Here is a 20,266-nt window from a genome sequence, read left to right as displayed (position 1 = left end):
ATAACTTTCCACTTCGGAGTAGCAACTTTGGAACCCTTGCCCTGCCCATAGCTGAGAATACCAGGGCTGAAGTTATTACACGCGCCTCACGTCTCTCAGCCTTGATCAACACAGCGCAAGATTTCAAGATGGTGCCTCCTCCGAAGCTTGTCGACGAAGGGGCCGAAGACGATGAGCTTGGAGCAATTCTAGCCGAAGAGGACGTTGACGTGGATGGCAGCGACGCCTTGAATACGTTCCTAGGGGATGGGCTTGCACTTGCATTGGCCAGTGGGAAGAAGCTCGGTGATTCGAAGGAGTATATCGCTCACGCGGATGATGCTATTGATTATGAAGACGAGGATGAGCTTGCGGACGAAGAGTACGAAGACAGTGTGATGAACGATGTCGAGGCCGTATCAGAAAAGGAACAGGCACTCGTTGAACATGACGGCAAGGAAGGCGAGACGGACGAAGACGATTGGGCCAAAGAATTTTCAGAAGATTTGAAGATCAAAAAAGAAATCAACTCAGATGAAGATGAGGATGAGTCTCAGCAAGAGATTTCATCTGCACCCGCGTCGCTTGCACAACAATATTCGATATCTACAATTGCGGATTCATCATTTTCTTCAAGAGCACGCTCTCCGAGTGCTTTGCCACCTGGGCCAGTTTTCGGCGACGCATATCTATTACAGGGACGCTCAGAGATGGGGGATATCAAACCGTCACTTGAAGTTTCTGAGCAGCCGATAGTGGCAGTGGAAGATATCGCAGCCCTAACCGAAAACATGTTATTCCAGGACATGGTGGCTGCCGAAGAATCACGGCCGTTACGGATGTCTGCCCTATTTGCTCCAGAGCCAGTAAGGCTGTCACTTCCAAAGCCTCACTCAGTTAAACGTATTGTTGCGATCTAGTCTAGTTTGGGGAGAAATCTCAGCTAACATGTGTGGATACTCAGCTTGCGTACCGACAAGAGTCAATCTAGATGCAGATAAAGACCAGCGGAAACTCTTCCGATCTCATGCGCGACCTCGTGGATCCATATATGAAAAGCCTGGAGTGGTTCAAATTAGGAACAAGGATGCATCAAACAGGAAACGATCAAATAAACAGAAGGTTGGAATGATTTGTAATATGTCTCCAATGCGCGAGCAAGGCTAAATTAGCATGCAGGAACGTCATTTGACGCAGTTCGAGAAGGAACTAATATTTTCTTGCTACGACTGGGAAAGTAAAATCATTTGGGATTCCGACTCAAGCATGGGCAGCGACTATGAATCAATGGCCCGAAAGGTTTGTTCACCTCTTCCATTACCAGCAACGTCATCTAACAAGTCCGTGCAGAAAGCCAGAATTACGATGCCGTCAGCTGACGATATATATTGGGTAGATGACGATGAGTATGTTTCGGGAGTCGGTGATGATGCAATATTAGAAGGCAATCTCGAAGAGCAAGCCAACCGCGTGGTCCTTGACCTCAATGATGTTCAACTATTAGTCGATGCCCAGAGGGCGGATCGGCCGAAGAAAACTAGCAAGTCCATGGCAATTGGTGAACAATTGTTCCAGAAACGGTATAACATATCGAATGACCAGGCGTATGATCTTCTTAAAGAGAATTATCAGTCCCGCGTTCGTTCGACAATTGGTAATCTCACAATTGATCACTCAATGGTAGCCAACCGACTACAATCACCTTACGTAAGTTTAGACTGCTACCATATAGGTTTATGCTAACTGATTTCACAGTACAAAGTTAAACTCTCGAAATCACAAGCCCGTTCATTCCACCGTCCCAACTTTGTTATCCGTTCGAACACAGTTATACACTTCTCTAGAGTCCGTCATCGTAAAAAGAAAAAAGACAAAGGCAAAGACATTGCCCAGATTTTCGCGTCTTCGAAAGATTTATCTCTCGGTGATGGTTCGCAGTACGTCATGCTTGAATATTGCGAGGAATATCCGACAGTTATGTCCAATTTTGGAATGGGAAGTAAGATAATAAATTATTACCGAAAGAAATCGAACGAAGACGAGTCCCGTCCGAAGTTGAATATAGGAGAAACTTATGTACTTGGATCGCAAGATCGAAGTCCGTTTTGGAATTTCGGGTTCGTGGAACCAGGGGAGATTGTACCGACATATTATAATCGGCTTGTTCGTGCTCCAATATTTAAGCAGCAGGTTAATAGCACAGACTTTTTGATGATCCGAAGTACCGGTGGTGGTGAAGGGCAGAAATATTATCTACGAAGTATACCGAATTTGTACACGGTTGGCCAGACTTTACCGGTCACGGAGATTCCAAGTCCGCGGTCGCGCCGTGTAACAACAGCGAGTAAGAACAGATTGAAGATGGTTGTTTTCCGTGTGCTGCGCAAGTCAGAAAATGAGCGAATATTGGTCAAAGGCATTTCATCGCACTTCCCTGACCAAAATGATATGCAAAATCGACAGAGACTGAAGGAGTTTATGGAGTACCAGCGGACTGGGGAGGATCAGGGATATTGGAAGATTAAAGCGACGGACACATTGCCGAATGAGGATGGAATTCGGTCAATGGTCCACCCAGAAGAGATTACTCTGCTCGAGACGATGCAGGTCGGGCAACAGTTTCTTGAAGACGCTGGTTACGGTGGTGGTAAGGAAGATGATGACCAGCATGAAGGGATGAGTACTGAGGAGAAGCTGGCTCCATGGATCACGAGTAAGAACTTCATCAATGCTACGCAAGGGAAGGCTATGCTGGAGTTGCACGGCGAAGGTGACCCGAGTGGTTGCGGTCTCGCGTTTAGTTTTATTCGTACATCGATGAAGGGTGGGTTTAAAGCTATTGGAGAGCCGACTGATGAAAAGGTTGATAAGTCTAAGTACGGCGGTCACAGTTACAATGTGGCGCTTCAGCAGAAGGCGTATGAGGAGGAGATTGCACGCATTTGGAATGCACAGAAAAAAGACCTTACGATGCCTGTTGCTTCTGCAGATAGCTAAGGAGCGGCAACAGTGTATATTCTACAATTGGTATGTTCGGGAATGGGGGCGTTGTATTATATTGGGAGTCTAAAATGGTAAATCTTTCCAATTAAGGTATAATTGTATTACGTCTGACTTCGAGTCAGCTTCATGGAATCGCAAGTGACACAAAATTTGCCAGAGCCCAGTCCAAGTGAAGTGTAGTTAAAAGCCGAGACTGTGACTCGAGACCCGACCCTAGTTGGATATGGCTAGTGTAAGTATCTCCGTACACGACCCACTCGCCGACGTAGAGATGAACAGGTCTTTAAGGATATAATGCAATACTAAATATATTAGACACATTAATTGCGGATAACGATCTCGTGATCGGTTTTTTCTCATCGGTAGGGTAAAATACCCCTGAGTGCCCTCATCGCTGCGATCTCTAGAGTCGATACAAACCCTTAACCAAAACGATTTAATCATAATTACTACTGATGGACGCGATGATAAAGCTACAATTATACTAGACTTGGGTATAGTAATATCTCGCGCAAATTATTGCATGAGCACTGCCAACAATGATTGACCGAAACAACCTAGGCATCGGTAGGCGTGAGATCGCAACAACGACAGCTGGATTTAGTTATTCGATTCCTTCCGCCGGGCTGTGGATAATCAACGCGATTGCAGCGGCATTTGATGATTCATAGGATGAGCTGACGTTATTCAAGTGAATTATATATCTAAACATATCTCCCATTCATAATAAAGGAATGAGTCAATAACTATCGTTACTCAGTACTCCAGACCTCCAATAATCGTTGGAGCGGCCAGTTGGCACAACCACTACGCAGCTACAAATGCATGTCCAGTTTGAACCAACTCTGTGATTACATCCTCAGATGTCGGAATAAATATCGCCTTTAAAACTGGATATGCTTTGCACGAGCAACAATAGCGTTATTGTCATACAAGTATATCAATCTCAGCAGACCTTTGAGGGTTCACTTGCTTTCCGGATGCTCGAGAATAATTAGGCATAACTTATGATACATACTTGCGAATGCATGACAATTGACGTGTAGAATTGAACTCCGATGAGACAATTAGTATAACAAACAACTCGTCTACTTTACGACACAATTACGATCAGTTTGTACAAAGCTAATGCTCTATTTGGCTTTTATTTCTCTTGTACCGAAAAAGAAGTGTATGCAAAGCAAATATGTACAGACTCATAACCAAAATATACACGCATGCAAATCAAAAATAAAAAAAGCGAATCCCACCAAAACAATGCAATATCCAAACACAACAAATTAAGGTCGTAGCGAAAGATTGAGGGTAAAACTTATCAAGTTCGCTGTTAAGGTAGTATTTCTTTTCGAGGGACCGTTTCCCAGCATACGTGCCGCACCAAAGTTCCACGTGCTCCGTTAATTAAGAATAAAGGATAATGTATAAAAAAGCCCTTACGCCTGCAATCTGCCGTTGATTGTCACTAGAAAAGCATGGCAGTGCTCATGTGCACGACATCAATGCTATCAAAACCTAGTCTTGACGAAGTCGCTCTTCACCTTGCATTTTCGAAATCAACTTGTCAAAGGAGGTGCCCTGTTTTCCGACACACTTTTCTTTATGGGCATTGCCGAAGAGGGAAGATAAGGGGGTTGACAGCGACGGCGAGGCAGTCGCACTGGATGGGAAGGAGGCAGTGCCTGACGTAACCGGAGTTGAGAAAGGAAGCAAAGTGGAGCCAGCTTGACATTTCCTTCGAACGAGGACAATTGCTGCCGCGAGAAGAATCAGTCGCATTGTTAATATATGCATTGACAAGCTTGCTTGTCTTACCTCTAAGCACAATGTAGAGGGCAGCGCCCGCGAGAAGAAGAATGAGGACGAAGACAAAGAAGTCATAGATATAGCCTAGTTTTGCATGGAGCGAGGATGAAGTGGACCGAGAGCCGACAGATGATGACATGCTGGTGTAGTCGACATTATAGAATTTGTCGCGGAGCAGGTGCTCTTCAAGGATGCGCTCGTCAACAGAGTCTGGAACCATAGTGCTGAAAAAAATCTGAGCAGCTTTCGAGATGGAATGTAAGTAGATGAACTATGGATACTTTGGAGAGTGGGTGGGATCGATTAAATGGCCGTACGGTTGTTTCTGGTCTCTGGTGAGAACATAAAATGTTTGGTGGTCTGTCCCGTTGGCTGTAGCGGCGTCTCTCCTGTGCATTTCTATGTACCCGATGGAACAGAGCCAACAGCCCTCGCGGTCATCTTCCGGCACGCGCTTAACCTCCCCTAGCAAGATGTGAGATTTTTGGATACATCTACTAATATATTTTTTTTGGATCCCACTTGTGCAGGAAACATGCCAGTTGATTATCGAGTTCTACAGTTGGTACGTAATACGAACATCAAACACTGTGACGTCAATAGGTGCAGCAATGTGCCTTGACCACCCCCTACTTTGTTCTTTGTGCCTAGGCCATTCTGGTAATAGCGCCAGGTAATTTCGGTTTAATTAGCTACCTCGCCTCCAACCGCAGTAGCGACAATGGTTAAACTTTGTAGTCTGAACCTTATCGCATCCACCCTGTCTTATTCCTATATTTATCGCTCCCATGTACTATTACTATCATACAATTACCAAATCTAGTGCAATCTATACGGCAAAACACGTTTGTGGGCGCTAATTATCGCGGCCACAGCTTCTTCTCGTTTCCACTCAAGCCCATTCCACCTAACTCTACTATAATGGAAACCAGCGCTCAAGCGGCGCGACTACCATCTGCAACAGGCCAGATATAACACGTACGAAACAACAACCAGCGACTTATACACCGCACCGTAAAATGTGAATGCTGTCCTGACAATCGACAGAGGAGCTAAGGCACCGTCCGAATAAGGCTGTAGTCGTTGGCACATCGCAACCGGAGACAACAATGTCCAGGACTACGCAGTGTCGCGCACGCGAGTGATCGGCATTCACTACTGCAGCTATGTAATCGAAATCGAGCCATGTAGAGCCACGGCTTCCGTCAGATCAGTCAGGCATCTCTTCAACGGAGTTATCGTGAAAATCTAGAGCTTCGACGCCAAGCGTACCCGTTCCTTGTACAAATCGTTGACAGACTATGCGTCAGCGGACGCTGCAGGGAGTAAGGCATATTCCATAGACGACGGGACTGCCAGTGCTCCGTAGTACGCGCAGATGGCCTACATTCGCTTTAGCATATTCATAAATAAATAGTACACCGAAATAATCACCGACCTTGCATTTCCCGCGGACATGCAAATACGAAATAAGAACAGTACTATCGTCGTCGTCCTGATCTTCGTACCTCTCCACCGGTTCGCGAACCTGTTCAATATTCGAATTGCGGGGCAAATACACGGCAATGTGGGGAGAAATCGGACGGCTCGCGCTCACAATAGTTGTCCTTACCACATCAGCGAATACACGAAAGACTGATACATATGGCGTACTTACAAATCATATGGCTCCATCGCATGAAGGTCAAATACATCTTGAAAGAGATAGTGAGGTCCTCCCCAGGGCGGACTCAAGAAAACGACATCCGCCTGTTATAATCCGTCAAGTCTAAGTTTTGATCCTTCCCCATTAAAAAAGCAATGATCATACCTCGATATACGGAGCGTACTCGAAGAAATCACCTTCAATGAAGTCGATTTTGTCTGCCACGCCATAAATCTCCGCATTATGCTTCGCACAACGAATTGTAACTGGATCTTTCTCAATCGCAACAACCCTGTCGACTAGTAACGCAAGTTGAATCGTGTTTCCTCCGGCACCACAAAAAGCATCTAACACAACCGACGGTCTACAATTGTTGTAGATATGTTCCGCAATATTTCTGTCTTCAGCGTCAGCTTCCTTCCCTATGTCCACTAATGACTGTTCAAACCGTACTTTGCGATAATTTCAGGAGTAACGCTATACCACGACTGCTCATTCATCCAAATGCCCTCAGAAAACTTTGAAAAGAGTGAAAACCGTTGCTTCCAATATCTGCAGGTGTCGTCAGTGCCTACTTCTCCACTCCGTAATCTTAATATGACATACTTCTTCAAACCATTCGGTATAGTCCTTGCCGTAAACGCCACTTGATCCCAAATCTATAAGCATTAATACTCTAGGCACATTTCTGCCTATTAGCTTGTGAGATAATGGTACTCACATCTGCCCCATCGTCATATGGCTGTAAGTCGACATCATCGCTGATACTGTTCTCAGAAGATTGCATGTCAAGAATCCTGTAAGAGAGAGCACTTTCAATTGACCCGCATACTCTAGTATACCTATGCTGCTAACCTTCGTTGATCACGACGAACAAGTGCGTGGCAGAATTTCACTCATAGAGAGCAACCCAACCATTCCTCTTTGGAACTAGCGTAGGAAGATTTTGGTCCAAAGTCAATACAAGATGTTATCGATGCACAGCCACGACAAGCCACTCTATTCATTTTGCCTTCACCATACCCGCGCAGCTGTATTCGGTTATTCTAAGGTTTGCTCAATTGTATTAGATCCATTCTTTCCACCGACCTCTTCGTTTTCCATAGTTACAAAAAGTGGGAATACGTAGGCCCACTTTGTTTCCAGAGTGGTGTCGATGTGTCGTGGCCGTCGTGGCCAAACCCTCCATCGTCATCGAAAGCTGGACGTCATCGTTCTCATTTCGTTTGTTGTTCCGTTTGTCATGTTCAGTCCAGACAATAGCAAGGATGAATGTAGTCTTTGACATCAAAAGACAAGCCAAGCTCGATCTGATGTGAGCACGGAAAAGATAAGCATACTAGTTGTACAGTTGCATTTGACCTCTTTACTCTCCTCCTGGTGATGCGCTTGGTTTGGAATTTCTTGATACACAAAATACCCGTCTGGAAAAAAAATATAATTTTCACAATTTCGCAGTTTTGATTTGGAGACTTATCTCCAACCGTGCTTCAGAGGATGATGTTAACGCGACTTTCATATCGCAATTGCTTACTTCAACTCGCCATGTTGTACAAATCCCTGAGTTCCCTGCTTGCATATACAGGTGATTAGTTACAATATTTACCAGCAGCAATCTTATTTAATAAGTATTAGCTGTATGGAATCAAACCATACTTTAAATAGTAGCACTTAATTATACACCAGTCAAACTTAGTCTATGTCATCATCCGACTCCTTCGCCTTGACGCCTTCCGAAGATTCCTGCTCTTCTGCTTTACTGTCTTGACTCTCAATGTCGCTCTTCCTCCGGATTTCGGAATCCTTAGGTGGTGGAGGCGGTATACTTATCGATTTAGATGGTTGACTGTGATAGTCAATCTCTTTGCTGATACGTTCCTGTTCGTCGAAATACGCGTCAAGTTCTCGATTTGGAGCGGAAACTGAGGATTGATTGCTGATCGGATAGTGGTGTTTCCGGCGCATATACGCTGGCAGCATAGATGACATTCCTCCAGGAGATGTAGGTGACACTGTAGTGAGGGGCGGTGATGTCGGCTTCGGCTCTGTTGCAGTTTTTGACGTTTCTTGGTCGTCAATATGCATTTGCTTGAGCAATAGCTCGGTCTGCGTTAATGGGAGCGTAGCAGCACTTGCAGTCTGATTCACACTCTGTTCTTGTACTTCAGGGTTCTCGTACTCATCGTCGTCTTCAGCTGAGAAAATTGTCTCGCCAGGAATTGGCATCCGGCTATTCCATTCCGGCAGCCGATGAAGAAATCCAAAGCCAATCCCACAACCCATTACACCGTCTCCGCCCCACGAACGATCAGGTACAATAGTAGTTAATCGGACAGTATTATAATCGTGATTATACACTTGTAGCGTCAGTTCTTTGTTCACATTTCCCTCCAATATTTCTGCCAACGCATTTTCGTACAATAACTTATGCCCTTCGATTCCGATAATATAATCCGAATCCGGCTGTAGTCCGGCATTATATGCAGGTGAATCTGCCTGAACGTCAAGAACGTGGAATATAATGTCGGTTAATGCCAGAGGGGACCAATGTAGAGATAATCCGAGCAGCGCTTTCGACTCCTCCGACGCAGCTGGTAGCGGAATTAGGACTTCACGTAGTTTCTGACCCTTGGCGCTAAAAACGGTAAATTTAACTGATCGACCGGCACAGTTCTGTATTTCCTGGGCAAACAGAGCCGCGTTGCCGTCTTCCTATACGAAATGTCAATAACTACCCCTTGCTATCGCCGAACCAAGATCCTCGACATCGACAAGTGATCCTACAACGACAACCACGACGATAATGTTATTTATCCCACTTACAATTTGATGACCGTTTATACCGCATATAAAATCAAAAAACGATTCGAAGCCGTATTCCTTGGCAAGCGACTTGTCGACGACGTTGAGCACTTGGAAGCCATACGAGTTGAGCAGGACGTTTGCAGAGGCACTTTGTTGCAATGATTGCTCATTACCCATTATGAACGCGCGTATTTATGTGGATATATGCCGGATGTATGTAAGATGGAGATGGCGAATTGACTGTGTAGACAATTTGAGGATGCGAGATGGGAATGGAAGTCAACCGATATGGTGGTAGGCGTGAAAGCCGCATGATGCGTTGCGAGTGTGACCAGCCTCAATTCTTGTGAACTGACATTACGAATCTCAGGAACGAAACAAAATGTAATAAAATGTGTGCTATGCCAGAGAGCACTTGCCTGAGAATAATAAAGCATCAGACCATCAGTTATTTGTTATATCGTTATATCTACTAAAGGGCATGAATAAATGAATTTATTTGTGGACCGTTCGATATCTCTCAGTAAAACGACAAGTTCACAAAGAATTCCGGTGTACCTAGCCAGGCTAGTGCTTTCAAGCGAAAATTAAATAGTTAGCTATGCAATTTGTATGCCATCCTGTTGCTTTCGTACCATCTCTAGACTAAATGAATCTGGAAATCTAGAGCGGCTCAAGCGTGAAAGTCCCAACGCAGAAGGTTCTTCTTGGTGATTCCACAAACTCACTGTCAAAAGACCTTGCTTGCATCCATCCACTTTTCAAACCGAGTTTCCACCCGACTGGACGAAGTTCACGCGAGAGTAACCCGTCGAGTCCCACCACTTTTCCGTACCAATTGTCATTTTCAAGCTGATATAGAATTGCTCACTGTAGATATTACACAACTGCAAAATGGCGGATCAAGTGGACCACAGCCCACTTCCGGAGCAACCAATGACAGAAGATGGCCGACAAGCTTTGGCAAAGCACTTCTACGACGAAGCTATCGACCACAAATACCGACTCGGTACACACCCCAGTGTTCGCCTTCCATTCCTCATAATCGCTACTGGCATCGTGACCTTCCCTCTCGGCTTATTCCGCGGGTCCAAAATCGGCGGGTTAAAATACCTAGCCGAGAATTCGCATCGGCTACCAGGCACTGTACAGGGATGGTATTTTTATCACAAGCAGAAGAATTATATGATTTTAAAGGATGGGATGATTGAGTCGTTCAAATTCGGCGTGCGGTCGATTGCGTTCGTGAGCACTATGTTTGGGGTCGAGGCTTTGTTGGATTGGGCGAGGGGACAAATTGATTTTTTGAATACGCTTGCTGGGGCATCAACTGTTGGGTTCGTGTATGCTGCCAGGCAACGTGAGTATTTGTAGCTGTAGTGCTGATTGACAACGTGGCTAATTTGATGTAGGAAATTTACCCCGGTCTCAAATTAGGAGTACTGTCAAGTCTGGCGCACGGTTGGGACTGATATATGGACTGCTACAAGATGCGCTGAGAGCTGCTGAGGGCCAGCTGTGGTATGTGAATCTAATAAAGCGAACGTGCGAGGAGGACTATTTCTCGCCGGCAGAAAGCGAGACGAATTCGTCGTTATAGAATCAGCATTGATACATTCTAAGTAACGTGGGAAGGCGTTTGTATATAGGTCTTACTATTATATGTACAGGGTCAGTCGGTTAATATACACCAATTCATGTTTGAAACACCAATAAGTTCCAGATTCAGGGTTTCTCGATCTGCATCTCATCATGCTCGTCGTCATCCGACATGTCTTCTAACTCCGGAATCGGAAAGTTCAAGATTGCAGCTATGCCGGTAAACTGATCAAGCTGCTTCCCGGACTCATGCAAACTCGAAAACACAAGTGACTCACCGCCCTGGCTCCTAACTTGCTCGACCAATGCAACGTAATATTTCCTCTGCTTTACGTCGTCACTTCTAAACAATCGATCCGAGATTAACAAAGTCTTGACAGCACCTCGATCGACAGCGGTGGCAACATGTTTCGGTCCGTACCATGCTCTTACGCCGCCCATTCCGTCACCCTCGTTCAGCACACAGAAAAATTTCTCCAATGTGGCAGACTCGCGAGCAAACTTCGTATCTGATAACCGTGCCAATACTTCCGGCGCCCGCAAAACCTCGTTCAAAGCATGGATATGTCCGGAGGCGCAATGCACCAGCATAAACTTATTCTTCGATTGGATCAGTATTTTGTTAGACCCCGCCGTCGCGCTCCCAGTATCAACATCTTTTCCCGCAGTGTCAAGCAAGTATTTTAGTAACTGTTCTCCAGAAAAGCCGGGAGACGCAATAATGACGGCTTTCAAAATTCCGTAATCGAAATGTCGCTGCATGGCTACCGCCACAGCCGCGTAGAACCTCGTGATAGCTTTGTCATGTGCGACAGCGGAATCTGCGGCTCGTTTCCGAGGAATCGCAATTTCGACTCGTTGACGGAGGAGCGTCATGTGTTCTGTGACGAGGCATACGTTCGCCAGACCGGGTTGTAAGACGACGGCGCCGACTTCGGCGCGGGAAGCGGGATCGCATGCCGAAGAGATGGTTTGCAACGCGACTGAGTCCCATGGCGCGTTGGGCAACTTTGAAAGCGTGAATGCTCGGTGGAGAGCGAGGTCGAGAGTGTGATATGCGCCAAGTCTGACGTGAGGTGATTCCTCCGCAACGGGCCCTGATGCGTGAAGGACTCCGGCAGATGGATCGAAGTCTGTCTTTTGCACGGTGATGGCTAGTGTGAGTTGGACACGCTGAGACGAACCAGATGTCGAAGGAGTGCCGCCACCTCCAGCAGCCAAATCTTTATCTTTGTCTTTCGTTATCCGTCTGTAGAAGTAGGGAGTGAGTATTTGTGCGCAGAGCAAAGTGCAGCGTTTCAATGAGCTGGATTCACAGGCAAAAGAGGCACGAAGAGGACGAACTCTGTACCTCTCTTCATATATTCACTGCAGATTTAGGTAAAACATCCACTTACCGGAACGTGCTGGCTTTCAGGATGTTCCCTGTGTGTATGAGATTGTAGGCGTGCCATAGATCAGCGGGCTCCTCGGGCTGTAAGCGGATTGAACCAGCACCTTCCTTATCGAGATGCTTCGATATCAGCTTCATTACGTATTATATACTACTCCTCGTACGGCATACACTGGCCATCGGCTATATTAGTGATAGACCGTAGTCTGGCATTTTAAATTTCCTGTCGGGATCATCGGGCGACCATCGGCGTCATTAAACCTTAATTTTTCAAGGGTCTTGATCCGGCGTCTAATCAGTTCTATATTTCTAAGGAAGATATGGGATTTCTAAGGAAGATATGGGAAAAGCGAAACACTTGGATCAAAGGAAATAAAATATAACGATAACCTTTTTGGGATAGACAATCCGGCAGAATGTTACTGATACCTGAGCGGCTCATCCGTGCGCGCGGCCGGCATGCCTTTTAAGGGTCAACGAATAGAACAAACCTGCCGCAAAATACTCATAACAATGTCTGATAACCGTATTCGCATTATCTGCACGTGCGGACTAGGGGATAGAAGTAGTAAACCGTACCAAATGAGCGTGTGACATTATGTTTTCAGCAAATTCGCCCATTGACACAAATAGGGGCCCAAAAAAGGCCACTTCACGGGCGGTTATTGCCTGACAGCCCATTGTACTGCCACATGCCGACGATGTATACGGCCACAGATGAATCATTAAATAGAATATTGCATGCTAGGATATGACGAAACGACCACCGACATGATAGTAATCAGTAATAACGCCTGTCGCCGTCGCACAGAACCGCCGTCTCGCGCATTCTATCGTCGGTTGACCAGAGTAGCCTACCATGCGCTGCCCACCCGGATCTATAAATCTCCCCTTGTCCTCTCCAGTCAGCCAGTATCTATCCGCGTCACCCGTACCCGTCTAACTCACATTCCCTCCCTGCCTTAGCCAATCTTGTTTTGGTACTGTAAGTGTCAGTTTGCCAGAGTGATTGGTACGTTTGATATCACGTATTTCTGCCACACATCACTAACAACCTAGTCCGCTGAGATGCCAAGTTTCTTCAGAGCAGACACTCTTCGTTGAGGACGCGACTGACGTCTGTTGACAAACCCCATTCTGTATAATATTGCGCGCAATTTCCTGTCAGAATCTCCGTAGTCGACAGCCAGTAAGTCCAGTTTCAGTATTTGACGTGACTATGAAATGCGATAGTCGCAGGCATTTCATCGCCGTGAATGATTGCCTAAATCATGAATATGGATGCAGCTAACATATACAGAACCAGCAACAGTTTCAATCGCACGCAGCGCTTTATTCAATTACTCGATCTGCCGTTCGTGGCGTTGTCCCCTCTACCCCTAGCTTACAACGATTCGACCAGCCGTAGAGAGCACACAACCGTACGTGTTGCCGCGGAGACGGGACGAAGATTGGATCTGATATATAGTGGGTACGAGACCCTGAGTTGTGCAAGCCGCGGCAGCCGCCACACGTCCAACCCGCCACAAAGGGACTAGGATTATCATCACCTTTGGGTTTGCCCGCCAATTGCAAACAGACTAGCTACGATAAATAGTAACCTTTCCTGCGTCACGCGAACACTTCCGTGTCCGCACTGCGCTCGCACTCGCGTCAATATATTTGAACTGCTCGCTCGTGTTTCGCGCCGCAGCCGGAAGCGAGTCGAGTGACACACGCGACTCTTGCCTAGCCAGCTCATCGCTTTCGTCCTCGATCCCCTCCGCCGGGGTTTGCCGCACCAGCGCACGACTTGGGCTCCTAGTTTCTCGGCCCCTGTGTGCCAAATCCGCGCCGTCCCGTGCTGCCTGAGTCTGCCATCACCGTCCCTGCTCCCGGAGCTGCGTATGGCGACGTTCCACGTCCTCTCTTGTCGTCGCCACTTTCCTCTCCACGTCCTCGTCCTGCCGCAGCAACAATCTTGACTTCCGCTGCTCAAGTCCGCGACAATAAACAATGCCGGCTCCTGTTCAACCGTTATCAGATGCCCTGTCAACATCGTCTGCCGAATCATCTCCATTCTCGCATTTCTCATCCTCAACTGTTTCCAATATTTCGACGCTTTCATCTCCTTCTACACTTCCGCCTGCTACCTCCCCCCGACCAGGCACACTTGCACGGTTGACCCATTACATTGCTGGAACCTCCCCGCTCTCTCCCCGCGGCCACAGTATTCACTCAGATTTATCGACATCAGCTTCTTCGTCGTCCAGTATATCGAGCGATAAAGTGGACCCGATAGCAGTACCCTCGCCACAATCACCGTCATCGCTATTCACACCTACCGCCATATCTGCCTCGTCTACAATTCCACTCAAGAACTCGGCCCTCAGGAAACCCAATCTCGTGTTTGAGGTAGATGTCCCCCTCACAGCAGCCTGCAATGACTCGTACAGCAGCCGTGCTCTGCTGGCTGGCCGAGGATGTATGTCCTGAAATTTCTAACTACGCTTGGCAATTAACTAATCAAAATTGAAGATATGCGCGTCGTGAAGGTCAATCCCAATGAAATACTGGAATTGGTCGACATGCGAGAGTCCAGGAAAGTTGCCGACGACGACCGCATCGGATACGTCTCAGACATGAAGTGGTGTATAGGAAATTACTCAAACAACGCGGCCGTTGCCTCGACAAGCGGCTCAATATCGATGTACGATCTCAATAAACCGAATGTTACTCCAAGGCGGCTCAGCGGCCACACCCGGACAGTCAATTCTATTTCACTCAATCCCATGAATCCTCATATCATCGTCTCTGGCGGCCTGGACCGTGCAATCAAGTTTTGGGACTTGCGCATCAATTGCTCGGTCGCAAGTGTCAACGGGCCAGAGTCGTCAAGACGCGTGCAGGTCTCTAACATCGACGGAAGCAAGACATGTGCGATATTTGACACTGGTTATCTACTTCGATGGGATTCACGATATCTGACAACTCCAGATCGACGAGTACAGGCACACAGTGGGCCTGGGTTTTGCTTTGATTATCATCCGCATCTGGATATTGTCGCCACCGGTGGTCGCGACCGGACAATTCGCGTCTGGGACCTGAAGCAATCCGACAAGTCGGACCAACCGGCGCGAATTACGCGTCCGATGTACGAAATACCGACATCTGGTGCCGTGTCAAATGTGCTTTGGAAGAAACCGTGTGGGTCAGAAAGGACGGATTCGATCGATGACGCATTTCTCGCGAGTTCGTCCCTGAGTGTAGGAGATTACAGAATACAAGTATGGAATTTGCGGAGAAAGTACATACCAGCGTATATCATCGACTATCACAAGGCACCGATTTGCGCACTCACATGGGCTAGCGATGGCATTTATGGATCACAAGCGCCGGTCGAAGAATCTGAATGGTCTGATAGTGAGAATGATCTCGATGACAGAAGACGGCAACGAGCTCGGTCTGGATCGAAGAAAGTCCGCCGACAACGACCTGCTGGGACTATATGGGCCGCAAGTCGAGATCAACGGTTTGTTGCACACGATGTCGCAAGAAGTTGCCCGACCAAGCCTATACAAAGTCTCTCACATCAGGCGTTTGCATGGGGTCCAGACGACGAGTTTACGTTTGCTGCGCTTGACAAGAGTGCACTTCGAAAAGACGGATTGTTTGCTAGACCAATGCATAATAGACGAGGAAGTAGTACGCAGAAGCGATCTAGTGGGAACATGGTCATGCGGATGATGCTTATGAATACCGCCAAGAGAGAGCCAGAGACGGTCCCTGAGGTCCCTGTGCAATACGTCACGTCTGGCAAGCTTTCGCAGTTTATTACTACCTCTGGCAAGTTAGGCGATACAAATGATTCTGCTGGATGCGGAGTGGTCGACGGCCAAATAAGCGAGGAATCGACGAGCGACAGTAATTCGTGCTCGCAAGCTTCTCACTCTCCCCAGGAATTCGATATGCCAAATGGTAGGAGTGCTTCAGTGTAATTCAGATTTTGATTTACATTTTATCAACGGTGTTATAGTAGCATTGGGTGTACTACTATGTGTTTTGGTTTTGGTATCAACTTTATGAGGGTTACTATTGTTGTTATATTTGTACATAGAATGGGATGGTTATTGGGTCTCTCTTTAGCACGCTTGTGGTTTGTACCGTGATATATTTGATATGCTTAGAATCTGGCGCGGGGTATGCATTTGCTTTGATTATTTACTGTCTCATTTCATATATTTATCACTCTAGGAGTTAAGTGAATTTGCTCATACTTTGTAAATCTATGTATTACAGCAACAATAATATATTAATATACGCCACTAGTAACCATTACCTGCGCTACCTTTACTAATTAACGCGAGGAGTGTAATGTACATTAGTCAATCCATACGCCATCCAAAGACCCAAATAAAACCACGTCTACCATGCTGTACGATATATAGTGTATATCTCACATATGCTTTGCGATCTATAGTGTATACCGCACATACAACTCGTCTATGAAATGTGGATGCTTGATCCCCGGCGGTCGAGCGACTCGGAAATCCTCGATTGCCTCCCGGACGGGCCTACCCAGTCGCTGGACCATGTACGAACATATCAGGAATCCAGTCCGATTAAAGCCGTAATGGCAATGCACCGCTACAACGCGTCCCTTGTCCATGCCATCGGGGCCGTAGCAGATATCGTCTACCAACGCGATAAACTCGTCCACTTGAGCTCTCGTCGGTGGAATTTTAGAGACAGTCGGGAATTTGTGATATTTTATCCTTTTAAATGACGCCGGAGCGTAAGGCGGCTGCTGGTCACGCGAGATGTCGATGATGTCCGTAATATCCGCGAAATTCTCTTCCAACGACGCCGGATTCTGCTCAGCGTCGTCCTGTCGCAATGTCTTCATTGCTCGAAAATGCGAGTGACCTATAACTGGGGATACAGATTGCACAGACCTCCATTTTGCTTCGTTCTTTAGACTCCATTTATCGTCTCGCGTCGCCAGATCAGCTAACTGCCAACCAAGGGACAGCCGCTGGTCGACGCAAGCCACCACGAATTCGTTGATGATTCCGCAAACCGTCTCGTGTCTATCAACCAAGCAAATATGCCCTGCCCTAGGAATAATCGTCGTTCGCACAGTCTCAATAGCGGCGTGACCAACTCTCCCATCCCGCATCCACTCTGCAATGGTCGGCACGGCCTCGGGCGGCGTAACACGATCCTGCTCCGCACCAATTAGACACACCGGAACAGTGAGGCTGTTCCACTCCGCAAACATTGGCACACGTGCGCCACCGGCCATGGCGAGCCATACCGGCGTCCTCACTTGCAGGTTCCAACGTAACTGTCGCCGCCGTATCTTCTCCTCTATCGCGGAAGCAACGTCGAACGAGCCCAACATCCTTTCAACGGACGGAGAGTGCAAACCACCTTGGCGGTCATAATACCGGAATAAGTCGAATACCATAGGCGGAATAAACCTCGTAAATTTCTGGGCCCGGAGCGCAGATTGCGAAAGCGGCACAGGTGGACAAATCGCGACAAGACCTTTGCAACGAGATTTCATGTCGTTAGAAATCGCGAGATAACAAGCCATAGCCGCGCCAAGCGAATGTCCGACTAAAATGACCTCCCGCTCTGTTCCGAGCGCTTCGTTGACGACGGCCGAGATTAGTTTGACGAGTGACGGCGTCGAGTATGTTTCCGGGGGTAACGATGGATCGTACGGCGCACCCCCGCTGCCCGGCAGATCCAGCGTGAGCACGTCGGCGTAGTACGTGAAGAAGTCGACGAGTTCGTCAAATTGCGCGAGTTGGCCTCCAAGGCCGTGGATCAGCACGAAAACAGGAAGGTTGGCGGGATTAGGATTGCGTGAAGTTGCAGCTGATACGTGCACGACTCGAACAGAGACATTGAGGCATTTTCCAGAGCTCGGAAGACGGTGCGGAATAGTAAGGATATGGCCATCGCGCTGTGTGAGAGGAGAGTCGTCCAGAGCTAGATCATTGAGCACTGAGATCTCGAGGGTGGTAAGAGTTCTCGCTCGCCGGACGATATAGTAAATAGCTACTAATGGGCCGCATGCGAGCAGCAGGAGGGCAGCTAAGCCCATGACTATGGATTACGACAAAAACAACCGGTTCGGGAAGATAATAAAAAATGTTAATAAACACCTAAGAAATAGCAAGTGGAACTTGGATTCGTGAAGTAGGCGAAGTTGCGGAGTACGGGTGTTCGGATGTTTGTTGACGCTTGCTTTGTGGGAGCGAGTAACGTAATTTTGCTGATGCACGTTGACGGGTCAGTGCCTGATCGCCTCATCTTCAAGCAAGCATCGTTGGTTCCGAACCAACGCCATCAGCCACCAGCTCCTTACTGCGCGTATTCCGACAATGTAAACCTATCTGTAATTCTTCTGACTCCTATTCAATGATTCCCAACCTATATAAACCAAAGCCAAAGTGTAACCCATATGATACTACGCCACTGTTGACCGCATCAATAATAAAACACATAAAATCTATATATACAAGTAAACCGAAATAAACATAATGTCACAACCTAATAAACCCTTTAGTTTTCAGTGGCCACGAACTCTTCGACTTTTCCCTTGTGTGATAGGCCATCTAGATATTCGCCAAGCCGTTATCCTCGCCATTCCCATAAACCCTGCTCCAGATTTACTGGCCCTCATTGCATTCTTCTTCTGCCCACTCCCCTCTCGTCTAGCCAGTCTAGCCGCCCCTCGGCTCACGGATTGGGTCTCAGCAAGTGATTCTTCTTCCTTTGCCTGTGTCTTCTGCAAACCCACCGTGCTAGTGCGTGGCAGTGGTTGTTCCCCACCATCTACATTAGTCTTCTCTTCTGTTGATATACTGGGAGACTTTCTCATCCCGAAAATTGACGTCATCATTCGACTGAACAATCCAGTCTTAGACTCGGAAAGCCGTAAAGTGGTCTCATATTCATTTAATGCCTTGGGAGGGTCTCCACCGAGTCTCATCCTTCTTTTATACTCTGCAGGAGACTCAATCAGAGCCTTGCCATACTTCCACATGCCGTTCTTATGATCTCGAGCATATTGCTCCTCGCGCTGATACGTTTCCTTTGTGCTTCCAAACGCCGCCTGGAATTTACTCTCATACACAATCGCCCATCCTGCGCGCAACATCTCGCTCGACACATCTTTCTGTCCAGTCCAACTGAGTACCGTGGCTTTGGCCACCGCACGCTGATACTGGTCGAGCGAGTATAGCCTAATTTTGACTTTCCTTCCAAGCAAATACTGTCTCAACCAATTCTTCGACTCTGGTCCAAATGGCTGACCGGGTCTCCCGTAAGACTTACACTCAGGTGCATCAATACCGCACAACCGCACATGGATCGTCTCGCCTGACAGCTTGAGCTGGCGAGGTTGTGGCTGGTGTAGTCGCAATCGCGGCGGTCGCTGAGATTGATGCTGCGGATCCATAGGTGTTCCTCGCCGCGGAATCCAGGTTTCCCAAGTTCGGCGCATGATACCAGTACTTGTGTACCAGTAGTACTCATATGGTACTCTTCGCAACCAGTCCCATCCTGCAAAAATCCCCCCGGGCGTGTGGTATAATCTGAAATTGTCTCCGTCACCAACAAAAACAACGCGTCCAGACAGCGTTCGACCTTTTGCGTACAACGACTGTGGGATACTCAGGGCCGTCGGAAAGCGTCGCAGGTACCGGTAATAGAAGGCGCGGCATAGCAAAACTGTTCCTGTAAGCGCACAGGATTCTAGGAATGTCTCGAGTGAGAAGAATGGGAATCTTTGTGGGGAAGGCGGGGTGAAAGGCGGACTAGGCTGCTTAGGCTCGCTCTCAGGCTCGTTCCTCGCCAGACACCACATGCTGCTCGCTGTCGGTGGCTATTGCCGCCTAATTTGTCGTGGTTTCTCTGGTATATATAATTGGGTGCAGTGTTGTGGTCGTTGGAGCTGCCGATTATTCCTATCGGGGGACGTTTTGTTTGGCGTACGTGTTTGGCGTAGCCTAATTGTCTCTGAGTGAAGTACACTAAGGCGCGCC

General features: G+C 47.4%; 10 protein-coding genes across 10 annotated transcripts; 4 read left to right on the top strand and 6 right to left on the bottom strand.

The window, feature by feature from the left end:
- The first annotated feature begins 24 nt into the window (after positions 1-24).
- Positions 25-1,229, top strand: V1513DRAFT_69002 (uncharacterized protein). The gene is made up of 3 exons (XM_066900585.1): positions 25-887; positions 944-1,101; positions 1,159-1,229. Exons 1-2 carry the CDS (start codon positions 129-131, stop codon positions 968-970), a joined length of 786 nt encoding a protein of 261 aa, XP_066753509.1. The 5' UTR covers positions 25-128; the 3' UTR covers positions 971-1,101; positions 1,159-1,229.
- A 115-nt stretch (positions 1,230-1,344) lies between these two features.
- V1513DRAFT_379618 (uncharacterized protein) lies at positions 1,345-2,976 on the top strand (the record flags this gene model as incomplete). The annotated part of the gene is made up of 2 exons (XM_066895021.1): positions 1,345-1,686; positions 1,735-2,976. The coding sequence occupies 2 exons, from the start codon at positions 1,345-1,347 to the stop codon at positions 2,974-2,976; spliced, it is 1,584 nt and encodes a 527-aa protein (XP_066753508.1).
- Positions 2,977-4,494: 1,518 nt separating this feature from the next.
- V1513DRAFT_431638 (uncharacterized protein) lies at positions 4,495-5,005 on the bottom strand (the record flags this gene model as incomplete). Its single annotated transcript, XM_066896385.1, has 2 exons — positions 4,495-4,733; positions 4,795-5,005. The coding sequence occupies 2 exons, from the start codon at positions 5,003-5,005 to the stop codon at positions 4,495-4,497; spliced, it is 450 nt and encodes a 149-aa protein (XP_066753507.1).
- Positions 5,006-5,773: 768 nt separating this feature from the next.
- V1513DRAFT_68725 (RNA cap guanine-N2 methyltransferase-domain-containing protein) lies at positions 5,774-7,432 on the bottom strand. The gene is made up of 7 exons (XM_066900583.1): positions 7,152-7,432; positions 7,037-7,089; positions 6,884-6,982; positions 6,596-6,827; positions 6,443-6,534; positions 6,224-6,392; positions 5,774-6,168 (listed from the first exon to the last, which is right to left on the bottom strand). The coding sequence occupies exons 1-7, from the start codon at positions 7,215-7,217 to the stop codon at positions 6,085-6,087; spliced, it is 795 nt and encodes a 264-aa protein (XP_066753506.1). The 5' UTR covers positions 7,218-7,432; the 3' UTR covers positions 5,774-6,084.
- A 690-nt stretch (positions 7,433-8,122) lies between these two features.
- V1513DRAFT_379537 (GRASP55/65 PDZ-like domain-containing protein) lies at positions 8,123-9,412 on the bottom strand (the record flags this gene model as incomplete). The annotated part of the gene is made up of 2 exons (XM_066895018.1): positions 8,123-9,142; positions 9,254-9,412. The coding sequence occupies 2 exons, from the start codon at positions 9,410-9,412 to the stop codon at positions 8,123-8,125; spliced, it is 1,179 nt and encodes a 392-aa protein (XP_066753505.1).
- Positions 9,413-9,906: 494 nt separating this feature from the next.
- V1513DRAFT_444982 (uncharacterized protein) lies at positions 9,907-10,948 on the top strand. The gene is made up of 2 exons (XM_066898048.1): positions 9,907-10,595; positions 10,648-10,948. The coding sequence occupies exons 1-2, from the start codon at positions 10,130-10,132 to the stop codon at positions 10,833-10,835; spliced, it is 654 nt and encodes a 217-aa protein (XP_066753504.1). The 5' UTR covers positions 9,907-10,129; the 3' UTR covers positions 10,836-10,948.
- Positions 10,642-12,666, bottom strand: V1513DRAFT_68745 (uncharacterized protein). The gene is made up of 2 exons (XM_066900584.1): positions 12,232-12,666; positions 10,642-12,083 (listed from the first exon to the last, which is right to left on the bottom strand). Exons 1-2 carry the CDS (start codon positions 12,363-12,365, stop codon positions 10,961-10,963), a joined length of 1,257 nt encoding a protein of 418 aa, XP_066753503.1. The 5' UTR covers positions 12,366-12,666; the 3' UTR covers positions 10,642-10,960.
- A 2,002-nt stretch (positions 12,667-14,668) lies between these two features.
- Positions 14,669-16,539, top strand: V1513DRAFT_444979 (WD40-repeat-containing domain protein). The gene has a single exon (XM_066898047.1). The coding sequence runs from the start codon at positions 14,747-14,749 to the stop codon at positions 16,202-16,204; it is 1,458 nt and encodes a 485-aa protein (XP_066753502.1). The 5' UTR covers positions 14,669-14,746; the 3' UTR covers positions 16,205-16,539.
- V1513DRAFT_444978 (Alpha/Beta hydrolase protein) lies at positions 16,477-18,479 on the bottom strand. Its single transcript, XM_066898046.1, has one exon. It carries the CDS (start codon positions 18,319-18,321, stop codon positions 16,681-16,683), a length of 1,641 nt encoding a protein of 546 aa, XP_066753501.1. The 5' UTR covers positions 18,322-18,479; the 3' UTR covers positions 16,477-16,680.
- Positions 18,480-20,250, bottom strand: V1513DRAFT_444977 (uncharacterized protein). Its single transcript, XM_066898045.1, has one exon. The coding sequence runs from the start codon at positions 20,086-20,088 to the stop codon at positions 18,790-18,792; it is 1,299 nt and encodes a 432-aa protein (XP_066753500.1). The 5' UTR covers positions 20,089-20,250; the 3' UTR covers positions 18,480-18,789.
- Positions 20,251-20,266: the final 16 nt, after the last annotated feature.

The sequence above is a fragment of the Lipomyces chichibuensis genome (genome assembly GCF_038497645.1).
Source record: "Lipomyces chichibuensis strain CBS 12929 unplaced genomic scaffold V1513scaffold_16, whole genome shotgun sequence".
Taxonomy (NCBI): domain Eukaryota; kingdom Fungi; phylum Ascomycota; class Lipomycetes; order Lipomycetales; family Lipomycetaceae; genus Lipomyces; species Lipomyces chichibuensis.
Note: the sequence above shows the minus strand (reverse complement) of the source record. Positions and strands in the feature narration are given on the sequence as shown.

Coding starts and splice junctions, on each gene's coding strand:
- V1513DRAFT_69002 (XM_066900585.1), top strand. CDS start 129: ATGGTGCCTCCTCCGAAGCTTGTCGACGAAGGGGCCGAAGACGATGAG. Junction 888..943: donor CTCACTCAGTTAAACGTATT/GTTGCGATCTAG, acceptor GTGGATACTCAG/CTTGCGTACCGACAAGAGTC.
- V1513DRAFT_68725 (XM_066900583.1), bottom strand. CDS start 7,217: ATGCAATCTTCTGAGAACAGTATCAGCGATGATGTCGACTTACAGCCA. Junction 6,535..6,595: donor AGTACGCTCCGTATATCGAG/GTATGATCATTG, acceptor GGATTATAACAG/GCGGATGTCGTTTTCTTGAG. Junction 6,393..6,442: donor GCGATGGAGCCATATGATTT/GTAAGTACGCCA, acceptor TGATGTGGTAAG/GACAACTATTGTGAGCGCGA.
- V1513DRAFT_444982 (XM_066898048.1), top strand. CDS start 10,130: ATGGCGGATCAAGTGGACCACAGCCCACTTCCGGAGCAACCAATGACA. Junction 10,596..10,647: donor CGTGTATGCTGCCAGGCAAC/GTGAGTATTTGT, acceptor AATTTGATGTAG/GAAATTTACCCCGGTCTCAA.
- V1513DRAFT_68745 (XM_066900584.1), bottom strand. CDS start 12,365: ATGAAGCTGATATCGAAGCATCTCGATAAGGAAGGTGCTGGTTCAATC. Junction 12,084..12,231: donor CTGAAAGCCAGCACGTTCCG/GTAAGTGGATGT, acceptor CTACTTCTACAG/ACGGATAACGAAAGACAAAG.
- V1513DRAFT_444979 (XM_066898047.1), top strand. CDS start 14,747: ATGCGCGTCGTGAAGGTCAATCCCAATGAAATACTGGAATTGGTCGAC.
- V1513DRAFT_444978 (XM_066898046.1), bottom strand. CDS start 18,321: ATGGGCTTAGCTGCCCTCCTGCTGCTCGCATGCGGCCCATTAGTAGCT.
- V1513DRAFT_444977 (XM_066898045.1), bottom strand. CDS start 20,088: ATGTGGTGTCTGGCGAGGAACGAGCCTGAGAGCGAGCCTAAGCAGCCT.